The sequence below is a fragment of the Peromyscus maniculatus genome, chromosome 17, assembly GCF_049852395.1.
Source record: "Peromyscus maniculatus bairdii isolate BWxNUB_F1_BW_parent chromosome 17, HU_Pman_BW_mat_3.1, whole genome shotgun sequence".
NCBI lineage: Eukaryota > Metazoa > Chordata > Mammalia > Rodentia > Cricetidae > Peromyscus > Peromyscus maniculatus.
This window is the reverse complement of record NC_134868.1, coordinates 39,705,780-39,727,027: the sequence shown is the minus strand read 5'-3', so window position 1 is coordinate 39,727,027 and position 21,248 is coordinate 39,705,780. Positions and strand designations below refer to the sequence as shown.

The following is a 21,248-nucleotide window of genomic DNA, read 5'->3' as shown; positions in this document are numbered from 1 at the left end:
TATTCTAGAAGAGAAGAAGAGTGACATGAAATAGAAAGGACTATTTGGGACAAGGAAGACCAGCGGAAGGGTGACAGTAATAGGCAATAGTGGTATATGACCACAACACATTATAAACCATGTGTGAAATACATGTATTAATATATAACTAATACAGGTCCTATTGAAACCTACTATTATGCACAATTAATATATGCTAGTAAAAAAAAGACAACAGAATATGGATACAGACAGAGATACCAAACCCAGACAAAAGAAACAAAGAATATATTTTTTTCATCAACAGTTAACTTATGGGGGGAATGTCTTTCTGTATGCTGTAAAATATGCTGCTCTGATTGGTTGCTAAATAAAGCTGTTTGGCCAATGATGAGGCAGAATAAGGTTAGGCGGGACATTCTAACTAGAGAGGAAGAAGAAGAAAGGCAAAGTAGAGGAGACTCATTTACCCAATATTTCACTTTTACCCATTGGTCCTGAGTCAGAGTACTGAATTTTAATATGAATCTATTCTCTTTTCTCTGTAACTACACACAAATTATATTTAGGAAGCTTCCAACTACGATCTAATCATTTTCATGTTCTCATCCAACTATTCACGGATACAGAAAGAAATACAAAAAAGAAATTTCAATGACTGGTAGATTCATAAAACTGGGTAAGTAAAAGAATAACATAACACAGAAAACTTATAAACCAGAGCAACTTAAAGGCTCCAGCAATTCAGTTTGGCTATCATGGGTCCTAATTCTGGTTAGACAATTTGGATTTCACCAACACAATTAACTTATTTTTACTGCAAAGCAACTTCCAATAAAAATGGTTTCAGGAGCTGAAATGATTATCATGCAAATATGAAGATCAGAGTTTATACCACCAGCACTCACATTAAAAAACAAACAAACAAACAAAAACCACCTGGGTTTTTGTGGCACACATTTCAAAAAAAGAACAATGATCCCTGTATTCCTGGAGGATGACCTGGAGCTTGGTGACCAGGCCATTGACCCTGGTCTCCACATATGTGCAGGCACAAACACAAATGTGTGTTTTAAATTTAACAACTTTTTACATTTTTAGTTTAATGAGGCAAAATGAAATGTGCAGGAAAAATAGATGGACCTGGGAAATAGAATACTGAGTGAGATAACACAGACTCAGAAGAAAAAAAGCCACACGTTCTCCCTCACACACAGATCCTACCCTATAATATACACATGTATGTTGTTCGAATCTTAGATGGTCTTTTAATTTAAAAAAAAAAAAAACAGAGCCAGATATTGGGGTGAAAGTTGAAAGATCAGAGAAACAGAGCAAGCCACAGCCAACTCCTCACAGGAAAGGATCTCTGCTGAACTGCTTTAGTTCCTGTTTCCTCACACCTTATGTACCTTTCTCTGCCCAGCCATGTCACTTCCTGGGATTAAAGGTGTGTGTGCTTCCCAGTACTGGGATTAAAAGTGTGTGCCACCACTGCCTGGATGTTTCCAGTATGGCCTTGAACTCATGGAGATCCAGACAGATCTCTGCCTCCCAGTGATAGGATTAAGGGTGTGTGCCACCACTGTCTGTCCTCTATGTTTAATCTAGTGTCTGGCTCTGTCCTCCGATCCCCAGGCTAGTTTATTAGGGCCCCCAATATTACTGCACATGTACATCTCTAAACAGGTATAAAAGTGAGTACATCTAAAGATCTAAAAGGAAACCACGGGAGAGTAACAGTAGGCGATGAGGAGGGATGGAGAGAAGACAAAGGGGATGGAGAATGAAGGAGGAAGACACTGGAGGGAGGAGGGAAGAAGGGCAGAAAGAGCGACCGAAAAGATGGGAGGCAAGAGAACCACAAAAGCTCCTCTTATTTAAGGATGTCATAATGGTAGCTAGCACATTTATATTTATATGCTGATTTAAAAAATGAAAACAAAAAATCTGACCTTGATTTCTTTTAATCTGTCATATTTGCATATTTTCAGGAAATGAGACTGTATATATTGGCTACACTTACAGCAACTAGTATGTATATTGATGTACACATATACAAACCTATAGATTATTTTAAAGACATATAAATAGGAATGAGACAGGAATGAGGAAAACAGAGTAACTAAGAAATCTATAACAAAGTTCCCATTAGATTCCTTAATTAAATAGATCTTAAGACTTTCACTAACCTATCAGAGATTTTTGCTAGTCTTAATTTCCCTCCAAACAGCCCAAATTGAAAAAAAGGAAAGAAAACCTAAATAAAACCACCTATTAGCATTCAACCATGGTAAGTCAAAGCAGTTCTGAGTAGGAACAGGATGGTTTCTTTCTGAGATACCTATTTCTTTTAGGTCTCTAATAAATGTTCCTGTCGAATATTATATGAGACACAGTTTTGTATTAATAAGGGCCAACTAAAATAAGGTGCAAATGTAAATCAATCAAAGCAAGACAAGGAAATCACAAGGCTAGCAACAAAGACAAAGGGAACAGGCTCTCTCTCCTTTCCTGCTCTCCTCTCCCCTCGCCCCCTCCATCTCCCTCTCCCCCCTCCCCTCTCTCCTTTCCTGCTCTCCTCTCCCCTCCCCTCCCTCCATCTCCCTCTCTCCATCCTCTCTCTCCTCTGCTCTCCTCTCCCCTCCCCTCCCTCCATCTCCCTCTCCCCCCTCCTCTCTCTCCTCTGCTCTCCCCTCCCCTTCCCTCCCTCCATCTCCCTCTCCCCCCTCCTCTCTCTCCTTTCCTGCTCTCCTCTCCCCTCCCCTCCCTCCATCTCCCTCTCTCCATCCTCTCTCTCCTCTGCTCTCCTCTCCCCTCCCCTCCCTCCATCTCCCTCTCCCCCCTCCTCTCTCTCCTCTGCTCTCCCCTCCCCTTCCCTCCCTCCATCTCCCTCTCCCCCCTCCTCTCTCTCCTTTCCTGCTCTCCTCTCCCCTCCCCTCCCCTCCCTCCATCTCCCTCTCCTCCCTCCTCTTTCTCCTCTGCTTTCCTCTCCTGACCTCCCCCTCCCCTCCCTCCATCTCCCTCTCCCCCCTCCTCTCTCTCCTCTGCTTTCCTCTCCTGACCCTCCCCCTCCCCTCCCCTCCCCTCCCCCTCCTGCTCTCTCTCCTGTGTCATGATGGTAAGGTGCTGCACTGCCCATAAACCAGGAAGGTGACTGGACCTGAACTGAATCCATGGCACAGGGGAATGCTTTAGAACTGAATTTCACTGTCCAACTAAATAATTCATTATTTTTAATGAATTTCCTCTGTTCTGCCAGTGGCTTTAGCAACTCAGCTAAAATCAATCATTATAAACTGGGAAACAGCAGAGAAAGTTTTCAAGTAAGTCCATTTCAAACTTGCTTAGGTGTCTACTTTTCTTCTTAAATTTATTACTCTTACTTCAAAGAGCCTGAGATGAAATTTTATAGGTCTCATTTTTAAGTGGACACTCATGGTTGCCTAGACAGCATCCATTCTGCACTAGACTCTCTTTATCACACCAATAAATTTAATTCAGATAATGTACAGTTACCTACTAAGCCAGTTCCTATAGTGGCCCAATTGGCCTAAATTCCCCTTTGCACAGTGACTCAGAAACTCAGGCCTAAGATCAAAGCCATCGCGTGCATTTGGTTTAAGAACAAAATACATTATTCAAGTCCAAACAGACACAAGAGCCATTTTTGAGATTGCTAAGGCTATCTCTAAGAATAAAAGCCTTGCTCTTTCAGGAAAATGACCTAACGTGATGACTTCTAATTGAGACTGTAAAGCTCAGACCTTCCACAACCACTTTGCTACCATGAATGAAGCCGACATGGGGTAAAAGCCAGAAGGCAGCAGAGATGGTGAGCTTTTATTAGTCCCAGGCTTGTTTTGGCCTTCAAGTTGCATCTTAATAGTACATTTCCTGCCCAGCATGCCAGTGCACTCCTGTAATCTGAACACTGGGGAGGCAGGATAGTTGTCACTAGTCAAGGCCAACCTGGGCTACATAGTGAGTGCCAAGGCAGCCTGGGATACGAAGTGGGACCCTGTCTCCAAAGAACAAAGGGGCTGGGGCAATACCTCAGTCAGTAAAGTGCTTGTGCAGAAGCATGAGCACCCACATAAAAATTAAATAAAAAAAATAGGGAGCACCCATCTGTAAACCTGCTGTAGGAGAGACAGGGACAGGAGTCTCTGCTGGGGTACTATCTAGTCAGTCTAGCTGAATTAGTGAGCACGAGGTACAGTGAGAGACCTGTCTCTCAAAAGAGGGTGAAAAGTGGTCAAGCATTGCTGTGGGATAATGCTCTTGTACACTGTAAAGATTTGTCACTCGAATTGGTTTAATAAAACGCTGATTGGCCAGTAGCCAGGCTAGAAGTATAGGCAGGGTAACCAAACTAAGAATGCTGGGAAGAGGAAGGGCAGAGTCAGGAGTCGCCGGCCAGACACAGAGGAAGCAAGATGAGAATGCCGCACTGAGAAAAGTTACCAAGCCATGTGGCTAAACATAATAAGAATTATCGGTTAATTTAAGTGTAATGGCTAGTTAGTAATAAGCCTGAGCTACTAGCTGAGCATTTATAACAGTACCTCCGAGTCAATTATTTGGAAACAGGAAGGCAGGAAAGAGACTTCTGCCTACAGAGGACATATCCAACATCAACTTCATGTCTTCACACACACAAACACACACACACACACACACAAACATATACATACATGCATACAAAATAACAAGTAAAAATAAAAAATACACTTCCTTACCATTTAGGTCTAGGTCTATCTGAAGCTTTCCATAATAGCATTCTAATTGATCTATAAATACAACTAAAAATAAAACTGTGTTGTCAGATCTTTTCTTTAATCTCTTACGCTGAATAAAAATAAATTGTTTGAATAAACAAACAACCATAAATAATAGAGTAGTAAGTTTTGTACCTTCAAAATAGAAAGTTCTACTGAGGGTACTGGAAGATGCCTGTAACCCCAGCACTCATAAGACAGAAGGAGAAGGATCAAGAGTTCAAGGCCAGCCTGGGCTACATTCAAACAGTGGCCTCATCTCAAAACATGGGATGAAGATGAAGCTCTATGGCAGAGCACCTGCCGAGTATGCACAAAGCCCTAGGCTACGACCCCAGCACTGGAAAAACAGTTCAAAACTTTCAACAACAGCAACAACAACAAAACTAAGAAACAAAATAATTCAGCTGCAATTTCAGAAAATGATAACTAAATGAGACTGATGTTTAACATTAGGATACAAAGCTCTGCAATGGGCTGAAATTCAGCACTGCCAGACTGGTAAGAAAAGCCCAACAGTGAATTCAGTAAGTGGCATTGGAGAAACAGGGCATCCTCTCATAAAAAGAATAAGCTTAGTGGTAGAGACTTGTCTGGTACTGAAATAATAAATACATAAATAAATGAGCCATATCATCCCACAGTCTCCATGCTGGATACACCAGAAATGAAATGAAATCGGCACCCTAGAGATACACCCGTTCCCATGTTCACAGCATTCTTCACAATGGCCAAATGGGAATAACATGAGCGCCCATCAGAGAATGAATGCACAAGGAAGACATGGTCAGCTCCAGGCAGGGAAAATATTGAAACTTGGGAGGCGTCTCTAATCTTTGAGAAAGAACAAGTTTTTCAATAAATGAGGCCAACAAAACTGGCTATGATAATAATTTTGATATACCAGCATTGACAAATTTTTACGAGTTGAATTTAAAGATAGATAATTTGCAGGACTGCAAGAACTGGCCCCACTGTTTTAAAAGGTGTACTATAGGAGATATCAAAACGTTTCACCTCCAAAAGCTCCAGTTGACATAGTCAGTAAAATATGCAAATATGGAACCCACAGACACAGCAGTCTGGCTATAGACACAAAGGCAAAGCACCTAGGAGAATCTGTACCAGTCACCAGGTGACCTTACAGGGGACAGAATGAGACTGAGCGTCAGGTATGTGAACCTGCTTCAACACTCTATAACTTGTTTCTTATCAAGCAGGATATTTTCTCATTCGTCTTCTCTTTCCTTCTCCCACCCCATCTACATCTTTCATGCAAGCCAGCCATGATATAAATCTGAAAATAAATAGTAAGTACTGCTTCGTACCTTTTCAAATTGGCATCCCAAGAACAAATGTATCAAAAAAGTTTAATCTTTTCTTAAAGTAAATAAAAGGTAAAAAGAAAGAAAGGAGGAAAAGGAGACTGGTTATCTCAACCCTTGGGGGCTAGTGACATCACTCTGTGAGTGACAGACTGCCTGGATTCAATCTCCACCACCACAAAAAGTAAATATATGCATGGGTACATACTAAGAAAGAGGGTAACAGGCCCACCGTGTACAATACATTTTAAAAACACTCTACTCTCCAAAATTTAGCCTTTCCTAACCTAAATGCACTAGCACTAAAACTTTCTGCCTAGAACTAATCTCATCAGCAGTACCAAAGTAAAGCCTAATTAAGACCAGCAGGAATTACTCATGACAATTGTTCAGGGATAATAAACATAACCCAGGTCTCAGTTCTCTGGTCCACTGTCCTCTGGCTATAATCACTAGTTCCAAGGGAGTCCAACAGCAGCAATACTTAGGATTCTACTTCCACGCTAAGAAGAAGGACAATTTACTTTTGGCTAGATGTGAATGAAGAACTGTATATTCAAGATTGACGCAAGCCAATCTTTCAACCATAGAGGTGCCCACCATGAAAATGGCTTCATAGTAGGCAATAAAGCATGGTCAGAAAGATAGTCAAAGCCCAAATGTTTGGAGGCCACCCTGCTTCAGGAAGCAGCTTATAAGAGGCCAACAAATAACTGGCTGTGGCTGAAGTCAATTTGACTCTGGTTTTTCCACTGAAAATATTCTTGTCAGTAAGAATATTTAATAAATACCTGGTAGCCATCTTTTTTTATATTGAACTAGTTATCAAACCTATGGCTTTCTGCACGCTAGACACATGCTCTACCACTGAACTGCATGTCCAGCCCTAATCACAAGTCTTGATCTAATTTCTTAAAGTCTGTCTAAAGTTCTTTTCTTTAGCTACCATGACTCTGCTCTTCTCTAAAGACAGGTTACCCAATATTTTCACTACAGATAAACTTCAGTGAACTTCCTTGGGCATATGGGTTTCTTTAACAATTACTTCCATAGGATAAATTTCTAGATAGGAAAATACTAGGTCACAGTAGCTTTCCTGACAATATATCTGGGATTATTGGCTATCACCATCATTATCACAGCCATTTTTATCTCCAGTCTACCCTTTCTCCTGGCTCCTCCCTCATCCACAACCTGTGTTGTAAAACATCCAAGGGAGACACTGTCTTCCATTTTTCACTACCTGTCCTCCAATTCTTGTCATTAAGAGGAAATGAATTACCCCACAATCTAAGTTCTACATATCCCATTCTGGTTGGTTAGTTTGTCATTTATTTGTTTCTTGGTTTTTCCAGAAAGGGTTTCTTTGTGTAGCCCTGGCTGTCCTAGAACTCACTCTGTAGACCAGGCTGGCCTCGAACTCTCAGAGATCGGCCTGCTTCTGCCTCCCGAGTGCTGCGATTAAAGGGGTGCGCCACCATTCTGTAACCAACAGTCCTACCCTTCAAGCTTATCTCCCCTAAGAAATTCAACTCCAAGAATCTTTTGGTTCCCCGCCCCCATCATCTGTAATCCAGTGGTTTTCACAGTCCTCAACCCCTGGGTAGTTTCTACTTTGTTTTTAATTTTTTTAATTGTAATTTTATTTTTGGAGAGAGCATCTCACTCTGCAACCCAGGTCAGCCTGGCTCTCACTATGTTGTCCAGGCTGACCTCACGTGTACCTCCGTTTCAACCTTCCTGAGCGCTGAGAGCAGGCAGGAGGGCGTCACTCTCGTCTACACGTCTTGGTGACCAGCTGGAATTCCAAAGCTTTAACTGCTCCCTTGCACACTCCCTTGGTTGGCTTCAGCGCCCTTCTTGGTTCTACTCTCTCCTACAAAACTAACCCTAACTAAATGAAAGGAAGTTTCTTCCATCCCCTTTGCCTACACAGATGCTGCTGAATTAGTTAGGAAAAAAAAAAAAAAAAACACTCAAATTGACTGGTCTTCCCTTTAAACGTCTGACTCGAAGGGAATCATCTGTACTTCCTGGCAATCTGCAGTTTTCCCTTTACCTATTTACTACCGTCCCTCCCTATGATAACAATTTCATAACATTTCCCTCTCCGTAAACCTCCTTCCCCATCTTCACCCTCAGGTGACGACCTTGTTTCCAATCGCAACAAGCTCTTCATCAGTGGTTCTCAACCTGTGGGTCATGACCCCCCTCAGGGATCAAATGCCCCTTTCTCGGGGGTCACCTAAAACCATATGCATATGAGATATTTACGTTATAATTCATAACAGTAGCAAAATTACAGCTATGAAGTAGCAACGAAAATAATTTTATGGTTGGGGTCATCACAACATGAGGAACTGTATTAAGGGGTCGCAGTATTAGGAAGGTTGAGAACCACTGATCTAGATAACCATGACTAATACAGCATCTAAACTAGAAAAGTAAACCTTTTCTATCTTAACAGATAGCACAATCCTATACATAAAAACCCTAGGAACTGACAAGAAAGCTACTAAACCTAACCAAAAAAAAAAAAAAAAAAAAATCAACAGAGTTGAAGAATTCAAGATTAACACACAAATATCTGCTGTTTTCCTATATCAAAATGAATAATGTAAAAGAAAGAAAGCAATACCATTTCCAACAGCATTTAAATTAATAAAATACCTAGAAATAAATTTAACCAAGCAGGTTTAAAAACAAAAACAAAACTTGTTCACTTGTAAGCTACATTTCCACATGTAAAAGGGTGAAGTTGAACCCTTAACTCAAATTAAATACAAATTCAAATAAAAGAGCTAGACCTAAAAATAAAATAAAATTAGAAAAGAATATGAATGAAAAAAATCATGACTTTGGAAGTGGTAATAAATTACTTAGATATAATAACAAGGGTACAAATATATAAAGAACTTGAACATATCAAAATTGAAAACTTTGGGAATTAACATAATGAAAAAGTAAAGAAGTGTCCAGCATTGGTAAACAGAGGCAGGGGGAATCTTGAATTCATGGACAGCCTGGCTACATACCAAGACCCTATCTCAAAATCCCCCCCAAAGTAAAAAAAAAAAAGCACAAAATATGATAAAGTTATTTGCAAATTATATATATCAATATGAAACTGTCATTATATGTAATATGATGAAGAGCTCCTATAACTCCACAATTTAAAAAACTCAATTTTGAAAATGAGCAAAGGACTATAACACATACTCTGTCAAAGACTAGTATCCACTAAATGCATGAAAAGCCACTCAATGACATTAGTCATTGAAGAAATACAAATCAAAACAGAAATAAGATACTACCCCACATAGCCCTCTAAGAGGACTACAATGAGAATAAAAAGTAGGGGAATAAGTTTTGACAAGGATGTGGGGAAATTGAGACACCTGTGCATTACCATTGTGGGAAAGTTCAGCAGTTACTTAAAAAGCTTATCATGTACTCCAGAAAGTCCATTCCCATATACAGACATATGCCAAAAAAATTAAAACAGGGACACAGATATGCACACAACATTCAGAGCATCAGAATTCACAACAAAGAGGCGGAAACAACCTATCTATCAATAGTTTAAAGGATAAGCAAAATGTGGTACACATACACGATGAAATGTAACTCACCCTCAAAACGGGGACTCAGCTCCGCTAAACACCCCGGCATGGATGGACCTTGGCAGCACACTGAGCCTCGTCTGTCAGAAATGAAAGGACAAATATGTATGGTTCTATTTACATGAAATATCTGAAATGGGTGGATTCATAAGAGAAAAGATCTATCACAAATTTCTGGGGGCCTGGGAAGAGGAAGCCATGAAGTTATTGCTCCATGGTTACAGAGTTCCTCCTTAGGATGAAGAGAAAGTTCTGGAAATAGGGCTAGGGTGTGGCTCAGTAAAAGATATGTAGCATGAGCAATGTCCAGCATCCAAAGACAAACAAGAACCCAAAGCAACAACAATGAAAAATATATTTTAGAAGTAGATAGTGATGATATTTGCACATGAAGATATAGTATCACTGAATGTACTTAAAATTATTAAGATGGCAAATTATATTATTCATATGTGTGTATATTACAATTTTTAAGTTTTGTTTTTTGTTTTGTTTTGTTTTGTTTTTTTGGTTTCTTGAAATAGGGTTTTTCTGTGTAGTTTTGGTGCCTGTCCTGGAACTCACTCTGTAGACCAGGCTGGCCTTGAACTCACAGAGATCTGCCTGCCTCTGCCTTCCTGAGTGGTGGGATAAGGATTATTCTAATAAAGTTGTTTCTCTGACCAGTCTCCAATAGCTTTCCAACTCTTGAGGATGGTGCACCAAATTTCCAAAACAGTCAACAAATCCTGCACAGACTCTCTGGTCTCCACTAGCTGCCTCATTTTCTCTGCCTTTAATGGCCCTTCCAGGTTGCTCTTAACTATGAGAAGCCTAATTCAGGCTATTGCACTTTCTTTTTCCCTGGAATGCCCACAAGGTAACCTCTCACTTCCTTCACAGTGAGGACCTGTTGGAAAACTGTAGCTCCCAGCTCCCACTGGCCTTCACTCCTCTTCCTTTCGTTTTTACTTTGACATACTACACGTGGCATTTTGCGCGTCTCTTACCACTAAAATATAAGCTCTAAAAGGATAGGTTTTCCTCCCTGATTGATTATCCTGTTATCTCTAATGCCTTGAGCAGAGCTCAACAATTATATGCGTAATTCACACAGAACTGGGATGTCATTCTGCAGCAGACAGATGTCACAAGGAGGTGAGTAGTCCAGGATTCCATCCTCAGGGCAAGAGGAGAAAGGAGAGAAAGACTAGTATTCAATGACATCAAGTACTCAACTGCCCTATCCACCCCAGGCTTTGCATACATACAGTCTCTAACACAAGGTCAGGATGGCATCGCAGAGTAGGCAAGACTATCTTGAGTTCGAGGACAGCCTGGGCTAAAAGTATGAGGGACTACAAAAAGAGAAACCCTGTCTCGACAAAACCAAAGAAAAATAAAGCCTAACTTATTATAATGTGGGGACTCTGAATTAGCATCCTAAAGATTTTATTGCTCTCCAGGTATTTTACACATTACGTCTATCGGAGAACGGGTCATATTGAACAAGACAAAAAGCCCATTAAGAACAATGGCTTGAACTTAAGAGATCCAATACAATTTGCCCAAGCGTGGAAAGCCGGTTGCTCCCCGTGACTTAGTTATGTCAGCATCAGCCCTCCTCTGAAAGTCGGACTCTCGGGGCTTAAGAAACCGCAGCTGCAGGCGGAAGGGGCCGGAAAGTCCATTAACTGGCGGGATCAGAGAAGGCCTGTGGCTCCGAGGCCCCTTTCCCGGGGAATCAGAAGGAGAAAGGAGGCAGGTTCCGTTTCTAGGAATCTCCCCCCAACACAACCCCAAGGGTCTGTCCAGCGGGCCAGGGGGCCCCAAGGGTGCAAGATGCAAAGCCTAGCCCAGGGTCCGCAGAGAGGAGAAGCGAAAGCGTGGAAGACACGTTACCCTGAGAACAGCCAGCTAGATCAACGGGTCTCCTCCTTCAGCAGGATGACTTACGGAGGGAGGGCTGAGGACCAAAGCCCACAACCCGGGCACCGGGGCGAGGCCCCCCACATACACTAACTTTATGCCGGCAGGCGCCCCGGTGCACTCCTGCTCTGGGGACTGCCCTCCCCTGCACTCTGCCCGCGGCCCCGCCCAACTTCCCCCAGCCCCGCCGCCCTCCCACCGCAGCCATCCCGGTAGGCCGGCGCAGCGCGCATGCTCCGAGCCCACGGCCGCCGGGCACGCCGGGAAATGTAGTCTCGAAACAGGTGCGGGCGAGCCGCGGGAAGTCAGAGGCTCCCGCCACCTCTCCAGCCGGCTCTCACGCACGCCCGGGTCCCCGCGCGTTGGCTGCCGTCAGGGCGCGCCCAGAGGCTGAGCCCGAGCCCCCCTCTTTCCGCTAGCGCGGCTGGGGAGGCGGGGTCCGCAGCCCGGCCCCGCCGCCGGCAGCTCCCCGCCTCCCGCCCGCCCTCCCCGCGGCGTCGGGGCCGGTGCCCGAATCCAGGCAGCGGCCGCAGGAGGCGCGGCGGCGGCGGCGGCGGCGGCGGCGGCGGTGGGCGCCGCAGGCGATGCCCCTGCCCCGCTGCTCCGGCGGGGGGCAGAGCGCGCGGCGGCGGCGGCGGCGGGGAAGGAGGCGGGGGGGCGGCGGCTGCGGCGGAGGGGCCGAGAGCTGGCGGCGGCGGCGGTGGTGGTCGTGAAGGGCATCGGTGGCGGTGACGGAGATGATGTGAGTGTCGACTGGCTGGGGGGACCCCCCCCTCCCTCCGGGGGGCTGCCGAGCCGGAGCTGGGCGGCCGGCGGCGGCATGCGGGGAATCGGAACGGGAGGCCCCCGGGGCGGCCGGGGGGGATGCTGCGTGCGCGCGGTGCGGAGCCGGCCGAGGCCGGAGCGCGAGAGCCGGGCTGGAGTGGGGGTTCCGGGCGGCGGCGGCGGCGGCGGGGGAGCAGTGCGGACCCAGGGGCGTCTGCGATTGTTCTCAACCCCCCCTCCCCCATCCCACCCCGTGTGTCTGTTTGTCACTTGCAGCTGAAGATGGAAAGAGCCAGGCGAAGGGGAGGCGGCGGTGGCGGCGGCGGCGGCGGCCGTGGCCGCGGAGGCAAGAATGTGGGGGGCTCTGGCCTAAGCAAGAGTAGACTCTATCCCCAGGCCCAGCACTCTCACTACCCCCACTACTCCGCGTCAGCCACCCCTAATCAGGCTGGGGGCGCATCCGAAATCCAGGAGCTGGCCTCCAAGCGAGTGGACATCCAGAAAAAGAGGTTTTACCTAGACGTGAAGCAAAGCTCCCGGGGCCGCTTCCTAAAGATAGCTGAAGTCTGGATAGGGAGAGGCCGGCAGGACAATATCAGAAAGAGTAAACTGACCCTCTCCCTGTCGGTGGCAGCAGAGCTGAAGGACTGTCTAGGCGATTTCATCGAACACTATGCCCACCTGGGCCTGAAAGGCCACAGGCAAGAGCATGGCCAGAGCAAAGAGCAAGTCTCCAGGAGGCGGCAGAAGCACCCTGCGCCCTCTTCACCAGTGTCGGTGGGGTCCGAAGAGCATCCTCACAGTGTCCTCAAAACAGACTATATAGAGCGGGACAATAGGAAATACTACCTAGACCTGAAGGAGAACCAGCGAGGTCGCTTCCTAAGGATTAGACAGACCATGATGCGGGGCACTGGCATGATAGGTTATTTTGGCCACAGTTTGGGCCAGGAACAGACTATCGTCCTCCCAGCACAAGGAATGATTGAATTTCGTGATGCCTTGGTTCAGCTGATTGAAGACTATGGCGAAGGAGACATCGAAGAGCGAAGATGTGGAGACGACGACGAGCCACTTGAACTCCCAGAGGGGACCTCTTTCAGAGTGGACAATAAAAGGTTCTACTTTGATGTGGGCTCTAATAAATATGGAATTTTCCTGAAGGTAAGTGAGGTGAGGCCACCTTACCGTAATACTATTACTGTTCCATTCAAAGCTTGGACAAGGTTTGGGGAGAATTTTATCAAGTATGAAGAAGAGATGAGGAAAATTTGCAACAGCCATAAAGAAAAGAGAATGGATGGCAGAAGGGCCAGTGGTGAAGAACAAGAATGCCTCGACTAGCAGGAAATTGAACTCCATCAGGCAAAATTTAAAAATCATTAATTGGCTAAAAGTACTGATCCATAATCATTTGAAGAAGTTTTTCCTCTTTTGGGCCCTTTGTTATTAGTAATACCTCTAATAGTTTATACTTCAAGAAGTCTGATTCTCACGTTATGTTATGCATAGATCACTAGAATTCTCATGGGAATTCTAACCTCCCCAGAGCTAAATAGTTTAGCTGCTTCAGCTGCTCCAGACGATTGAAGTATGCAGATCAGCACAAAGTGTGACATTCTGACCTTTTAAACACCCTAACTTAAGATTTACATTGCACTATGACATAATCCTGAAAATGATGCATCTACTTAATATGAAAAGTATGAATTTCTGTTTTAACAAATCCTCCCCCCAAAGAAAGTCCCATTTATACTCCATTAAAAGTTGCCAAGTTGACCTGTAGGACAGTTACCACAGAAATAGAAATTGACCTCAAATATAGTATATTCCTTTATGAAAGTACAAGTAGGAATATATTGTTCATTGGGTAACCGAATATTAACTAGTACCACTCTAAAAGAGCAGATATTGTTAGATAATTAAACCTTTTAAAAATACAGTATCGTATTCCTAACAGTTACTATATATAGTGTTCTATAATTTCAAATTTTGTGGTAACCCTACAGTTTTTGTTGCCGTATCAAAGCCATGGAAGAATTTTAATTGATTACTCTCTGTTTCCTATAGTACATATTTTACTGACTTTCCAAAGTTTTGGGGATTACGTTAATGTCACTGTTGAGAGGGAGGCTTCACCCAGTGGCTTTGCTATGGAGATTTTGATGTTTTAGCCTTTTGTGGTAATTTGCAATCGTTTTTCCTCAAAATCTGTCATGGACTTTCAAAGTGTTGTATTTTACGCCTCCCCTTTCATGTGCTTCATAGGGCTGGCGCACCAGTTGACTGATGTAAAAATACATCTACTAATACATTTTAGTAGCACGTTAGCATTTGCTGCCCCTAAAACCATGTCAAACTTCCAATATAAACCTGATATTGATACAGATACTTTAACTCCAGAAGAAAAAAACCTTTTTTTTTTTCTCAGAAGAAAAAAAACCAAAACATTTAGAATACAAAATTGCAGTCTGGGAAATACAATATTTGGAAACAAGATTGATTATAAACATTTCAAAGGAAAATTCAGGCAATTTCCAAGGTGCTCCTTAACAATTCTTAAAGAGGTTTACTCTATCCAAGACGTATCCATTTGCCTGTATTAAAAATCACTTTTCCAGAAAGGGCCACCTGAGCTTTTAAATACTCAAGCAATTTTTTAAAAAGTGGGTGTAGAATACACCTGTACCAACACCCCTTATTAGCTGACTGAATTTTCATCTGTTGGGATACACTGTCTTCTAAATGAAATTGTGTTTTGTCCTGGGATCAGTTACTGCCCCACAGTCAGTCCATATAGTCATGTTCAAGAGGCAGACACTGATCTCAACTCCCCAGATACAGTTCTCATGGGTGAGGGCTGGCTGCAAGGATTGAGGTCAGAATGTGGCTCTTCTCTGACATACTGTAAGCAATTCAGAACTCATTTGTAACAGTTTTCCCTCCAGAACTTTTTCCCAAACACATTACACTTAGGTCACTAAAGAAACTATGGAATGAATTAAGAAAATGGATTTCATTGGTTTATGTTACTTAAGAACAAGCAGCTAGTAACCCAGGCATATAGGCTGGTGTTGGTTGCAGATTTTATTACACGTTTCTCGAAGTACTATGATGGAATCTCACCCAGTTCATTGTCATTGTGAACCGTCTGGATCACTATGGACCAACTGAAGGTTAGAAGATAATGTTAGTACTAAAGTTCATAGCACATGGTGGGTGTCGAGACTATAAAAGTAGCAAGGATTCTTCCGCAGTCCTAACTGTAAAATAACGTAACTATGTAGGCTTGCTAAAAAGTAGTTTTGGGTATATGAAGGAGTGGTGTGCACTTGAATTACTGTACTACTGATTGTTATTGCTGCCCATCATAGTGCCTATTAATAATAATCAACCTGTCAGATTTCGGCGAACTGGAGCTGTGAATATTCCATTATTCAATTGTTCCTATCACTATTGCTGTGAGTGTATGCTCTTTCTGAAAATCTTATCTTCCTTTTTAAAATATTTATATCCATTAGGACTCACTGATTTCTTTTTGGTTTTTAGTCTGATGAGGTTTGAGTGTGTATATACATACGTGCATATATACACGTGGTACTGTGTCAGACATGAAGATAAATATATTTAATTCACTGTATATACATATTATTAGCTTCATTTCACATTAATTATTTAAGTAAAGAACTAGTTAAATAGCCAGATTTTCTACCTTGTATGTATACTTCAAAGTTCTTGCCACCTCAAAACTACAGATTGGGTAGATACATATATACTGGCAATTGAACACACTCTAGAATCACTAAGACTTTTACCAATCCTTTGTTTGCCTTTACATAGTTAATATATTCATTGAAAAATGGTATGATATGATTTTTTTGATACCTAAAAAATTCCCAAGAGTTCATTAGCCATAATTAAGTGTGATCCAGTTCAAACATCTGGATTTAGGATGTGTATTGCCATGTATCTTATAAAATAAGCTATTTTTATCTGTGCAATATAAATTTTATTTATTGTCATTTGTAACATAAATGGAGCTGCAAGTGTACATGGTATTCTTCAAAATAACAGGATCCTTGCCTTGAAGGCATTAAACTCTTAAGGAAACTGGATGTTAGAAGTAAAAAATGAGCATTGAAGTTAGTAACCAAAATTACTAGTTTACTGTATAATGCTAAAACACTGATGATGTTTGCACATAGTATTTGAGCATAATGTGGACAGACTCAAACTGTAATAAATATAAGCTAATAGTATAAAATCTGGAAACGGGTTCCTCAGTAGTTGGCAGTGTGCTCCTAGCAGTTGAAAGCAGCACTAATGTGCCGCTTATATGCAAAAGATGCAATGTATTATAAAGATATTCAAGTTCTGCCACATTTTATTATTTTCCTTCTTAAAGCCCCAAACTGCCATGTCCCTTAAACTTGAGTCAAACACAAGCTTATTTGCACTAAAGAGCATGGCCAAAAAATTAAATGACAGGGTGGAAGAGCTACTTAGAGCCTATTGAAATAATTGGTTCTAATGGGAGAATTTCACATTTGTCTATTTGAAAGCTATATGGTCCAGGCAGACAATCTGTCAGTTCACTAATTTAATAATGCACTTTACCTTTTGTATATAGAAGATGTACATTTATGCCCCTTGACAGGCAGGATGTGTTTCAGTAACTATGTAGTTAGAATCTGTAGGGTGATCCTTGCATGCACATGTTTGTATTAGAACTCTTGTAACAGGTTTCCATTGAGTCAATGTAATGGAGAAGGACAGAAGATGGGTTTAAAACAATTCTGGGTTCATTTAACGAGGCATTTTAAGGTAGATTTCATATTTGTATTAAGGACTAGAATAATATAAAACTATTCCTAATCCAGATTAGCTTTGCAGTTCAGACTATATCTACTTGAGACTTCCCATAATACTCTTAAAAATTCAATTGGGGAATCTGGCCAGATAACTTTTTTTAATAATTCTGTTTCATTGTTAAAATGTGTTTAAGTTGCTAATGAAAAGGCAGTACATGCTGTAGCACTAGAATTAAAAGTATGTTTAGCTTTTGTTTTTTAAAAAAAAAAAAAATCACCAGACTAAAGAAATAAAGTTTCAAGTAAGGAATATAAAGAGCTTTATAAGTTGCTAAAGTAAATAGGATATTTCAAAATCTGCAAAAGTATTAACCTTCACCAACTCACAAGGGGACTGGGGGATTTGGTGTATCCTTCTACCCTGAACACATTTGAAGATGTATATTTGAAAACTAGATAACTGTTGCTTAATAATAGGTTGTATGTACTTTACTGAGAAACACTGTGTACTAACAATTCATCAAGAGTGTGCTATATTTATTGCATTCATTTTATATCTATAGATAAGAAACATTATATATAGTCATCCTATCTTAATATAATCATGTATTTATATTGTAATTTTGCAAATATTTTCAGTAAAATAAACATTTATCTGAGCTGCACAATTTGAAGAGGATGAAATTGGAATATACTCTCAGATAGTCATTTTTAATCAGCAGCTACCATTGAAAACTGATGTATTTATTGTCATTCCTTTACATTTGTTTTATAGTTTATTTAATATTTAAGTGAATGAGGCTTAATTTGAATTTTAATTGGTTGTCTGAAAAAAATGAGATTTTTATGTACATTTTTTTTCTTGCTTCCTTCCAAGTGTCTTTCACTGAAACCATAAAATCCTCTTCCAAACATTAGGTAAGGGCTTTGGTGAGTCACCACCTAGTCTGAAATCTGTCTTTACCCAAACACTAAACATCTTCACCAAGATGTTTTGTCAAAAGAAGTTAACGTTGGTTCTGTGCCTCCAGAATGGTACAGATTAAAGATCTGTCATTGCCAGATAAGATTCATTACAATCTTTCTGAAATTTCCTTAAGGATTTCTTGACTTCCATAGAGAAATTGTAGCTAATGGCTAGCTCATCGAAGGAAATGAATACAGACTTAGCATACCTTGAGACAGTCTATAGTCTGCAGTACTATAGCACTGGAGTACAGGAAAGATGTCTTTCCCAAGTCAATACTGTGTGAAAATTGGGTTTTTAGATCACAGTAAGCCTAGCATAAAGGAAGTGTGGTCAAATATGCCTAGGTAGATTTTATGGGAAATTTTTACTATTTTCTTGACTAATGAAAAACTCATTCTTTGTTCTTAATATGATAGGACATTTTTTCAATCATTTAAATTTAATAGGAAGTTTTAGCATTTTTTAATAGGGAAAAACATTCATATAATACCAGGTTTATGGGACTAAGGTTGTAATTCAGTTGATGGAATGTTTGCAGAAAGCCCTGGGTTTGATTGCCACACCACATGTAACACCAATGCTGGCGAGACAGAGGCAGGAGAAACAGAGTTCAAGGTCATCCTCGACTCTGTAGCAGGTTTAGAGGACAGCCTGAGCTCCATGAAACCCTGTCTCCAAAATCATGCTACAGTAAACTGTGAAAAGTAGCAGCTAGTCTTATCAGTTTCTTGTGTTTCCTCTGGGAGTCACTCTCTTGTGCAAACATGTATATACAGATATTCTTTTTAAATGCGTAAGCATATGCACCTTCCTGTCAGTATCAACTTTAGGGCTGGCACTTAAGGAATTTTTTCCTTTTTACGAAATGTCATGTTTTATTTGGTTAGCACATCATTTAGGTTTTATGTTATACAGAAAAGACATCAAGAAAATAGTGTGTAAGTCCATTGGTATCGACTTAGATTATAAACGTCTGTGTTCATTTTTAGGTGTACAGATATGCAGTTTCACCTTCTAGTCCCCTTCCTTCCTCATACCTAACCAGCTCACCTTCCATATCACCCTATTTTTGCCTCTCTCAAAACATATTGCTATTTTCTCCTGAAGTAACACATTAGTTCGGGGGGATCTGGATATTAAATAATATAGCCAAGTGGTGGATGAGGTTAACTATGTTCTCTGGTGGAAAGCACTGATATTTAAAAGCTTTAAGAAATTATAGCTTTCGATTTTGACAAACCGTGCCACTGTTTTTTCATCCAAAGACCCTGCCATTAAGAGTAAAGAGCAGTGAGTTTATGTTATGACTTTGTTGAAATCGCTTGATTTATTAACATGAAATTTTATCTGTATGATAAAAAAAAGTATAAAGTTTATTTAACTGCTCTTCAAATCCAAGTCTACACAAAGAAACAGCACTGTTCCTAATCATTTAAAGCACTAGTTCTTTTGTTTGTTTCTTGAATTTGTTTTGGGGTGTGTGTGTGGATGTGTGTGAGTGTGGGTGTGGGTGTGATGGGACTGGGGAACTGAGGACCATGCCAGTGCTGAGCAAGCATTCTGCCACTGAGCTACCTTCCCAACCCTGAAAAAGTGGGGCTTTTTTCCCTCCTTGTTTTTTAATAGACCAGAGTCTGTCAGAAATCCTGGGGCTCTGATGATTTGGGGAAAGTGTAACTTAGGAAGAGGCTACAAGTACAGCTAAGTCATGTGCTGGGAGAATATGGAATAGCAAATGTAACTGTTAAAAAGTAAGGTTAGACAAACAAGAAAGTGGCGAGTATTACTATTCCTGAAAAATGTAAGCAAAACTACTTTAATAGTTCTCCCACGTTCCCTGGTGGGGAAGGGGACAGAACTCATGTTCGCCAGGTATGCATTGTTGACTTCCAAGAAAAGAAAAACCAAAAAAACCCTGAAACATTGGATATTCTGCCCTTGAACCCTTCAGTGTTATAAATGAAAGCAACCAGGGTAAAAGATCTAACGTAATTCAACGTGTATCTTAAACATGGATTGAGGGATTCTTTTTTTTTTTTTAATACCATACCTATTTTTATTTTATGTGCATTGGTGTTTTGCCTGCATGTATGTCTGTGTGAGGGTGCCAGATCCCCTGGAACTGGAGTTACAGTTGTGAGCTGCCATGTGTGTGCTGGGAATTGAACCCAGGTCCTCTGAAAGAGCAGTCAGTGCTCTTAACCATGGAGCCATCTCTCCAGCCCCCCAGGGATTCTTTAGATTGGAATCTGTAAACTTTCTGAGAACAAAATTTGAAAATGAAAAGACATGGTTTAAACTTTATAGTAGTATCTTTGTGGTTGGTGGCATGATTTGCTGTTCAAAATGAGAGAGGTGTTCTCAGTAGATAGCCTTTTAAACATTTTAAAATCATGAGAGAAATGTATCCTATTTAATGAATAACTCACCATCCTTTGTTGGATCTGTAAAACTGGCCAAGTTTTGCATATTGTTTAAACTTAAATGGTGTGTACATATTTCTCTGTATTCATAGAGAATAGACCCCCCAAAAGGCAACTTCACCTTCAAAACTGAATTGTGTTTAAATCTAGGGCAAATTATTAACGATTTCCAATTCCTAGTCAAAGTTCTCGTGATGTTTTTGGTAAACTGTCCTTCCTAAATTTTACCTTCTTTGTGTTTTCTCTGTGACAATTGTCTGTTTTTATCGAATACTGTGACCCGCTGAAGCGCAGTCATCCATGTGTGGCTAGGAAGGCACTTCCTTTCACAAGCATGAGGAAAACGGCTTGTTCAAATAAAAGAGTGTCTCCACTAAGATTGATTCTGACACTCAAGAGCAATGGTGTGTCTTCTTACTTCACCCTCTTATACTTCATTTTTATAAAGTGTCTGGTTTGGTTTGGTTTTGTTTTGGTTTGGTTTGGTTTTGCTTTTTAGGAAATAAGATCTTTAAAAAAAAAAAAGAAAGAGAGAGAGAGAGAGAGAGAGAGAGAGAGAGAGAACAAACGAACTGACCCTTAAATTTTCTTATAGTATTTAAGTTATTTGAGTTGTTCAAAGGGTAAGTTTGAAGGGTTTGAGAAAGTTTCTCTTCTTAATCT

General features: G+C 41.3%; 2 protein-coding genes across 6 annotated transcripts in view; one reads left to right on the top strand and one right to left on the bottom strand.

Moving 5' to 3' along the window:
* Wrn (WRN RecQ like helicase) overlaps nt 1-11,849 on the bottom strand; it is a 118,106-nt gene extending 106,257 nt beyond the window's left edge. For 2 of the 3 annotated variants that reach the window (XM_015992785.3, XM_015992787.3), the window contains exons 1-2: nt 11,590-11,849; nt 9,718-9,788 (exon numbers count right to left, since the gene is read on the bottom strand). The gene's annotated coding sequence lies outside the window, so the exon portion shown is untranslated. The remainder of the gene's footprint in view (nt 1-9,717; nt 9,789-11,589) is intronic. The other variant, XM_076553533.1, reaches the window with a different exon arrangement.
* A 419-nt stretch (nt 11,850-12,268) lies between these two features.
* Purg (purine rich element binding protein G) overlaps nt 12,269-21,248 on the top strand; it is a 32,187-nt gene continuing 23,207 nt past the window's right edge. For 2 of the 3 annotated variants that reach the window (XM_076553538.1, XM_076553537.1), the window contains exons 1-2: nt 12,269-12,358; nt 12,658-13,545. In XM_076553538.1, the coding sequence (XP_076409653.1) occupies nt 12,664-13,545 (882 nt within the window). In that variant the 5' untranslated portion in view covers nt 12,269-12,358; nt 12,658-12,663. Of the gene's footprint in view, nt 12,359-12,657; nt 17,861-21,248 lie in introns of those variants that run through there. The other variant, XM_076553536.1, reaches the window with a different exon arrangement.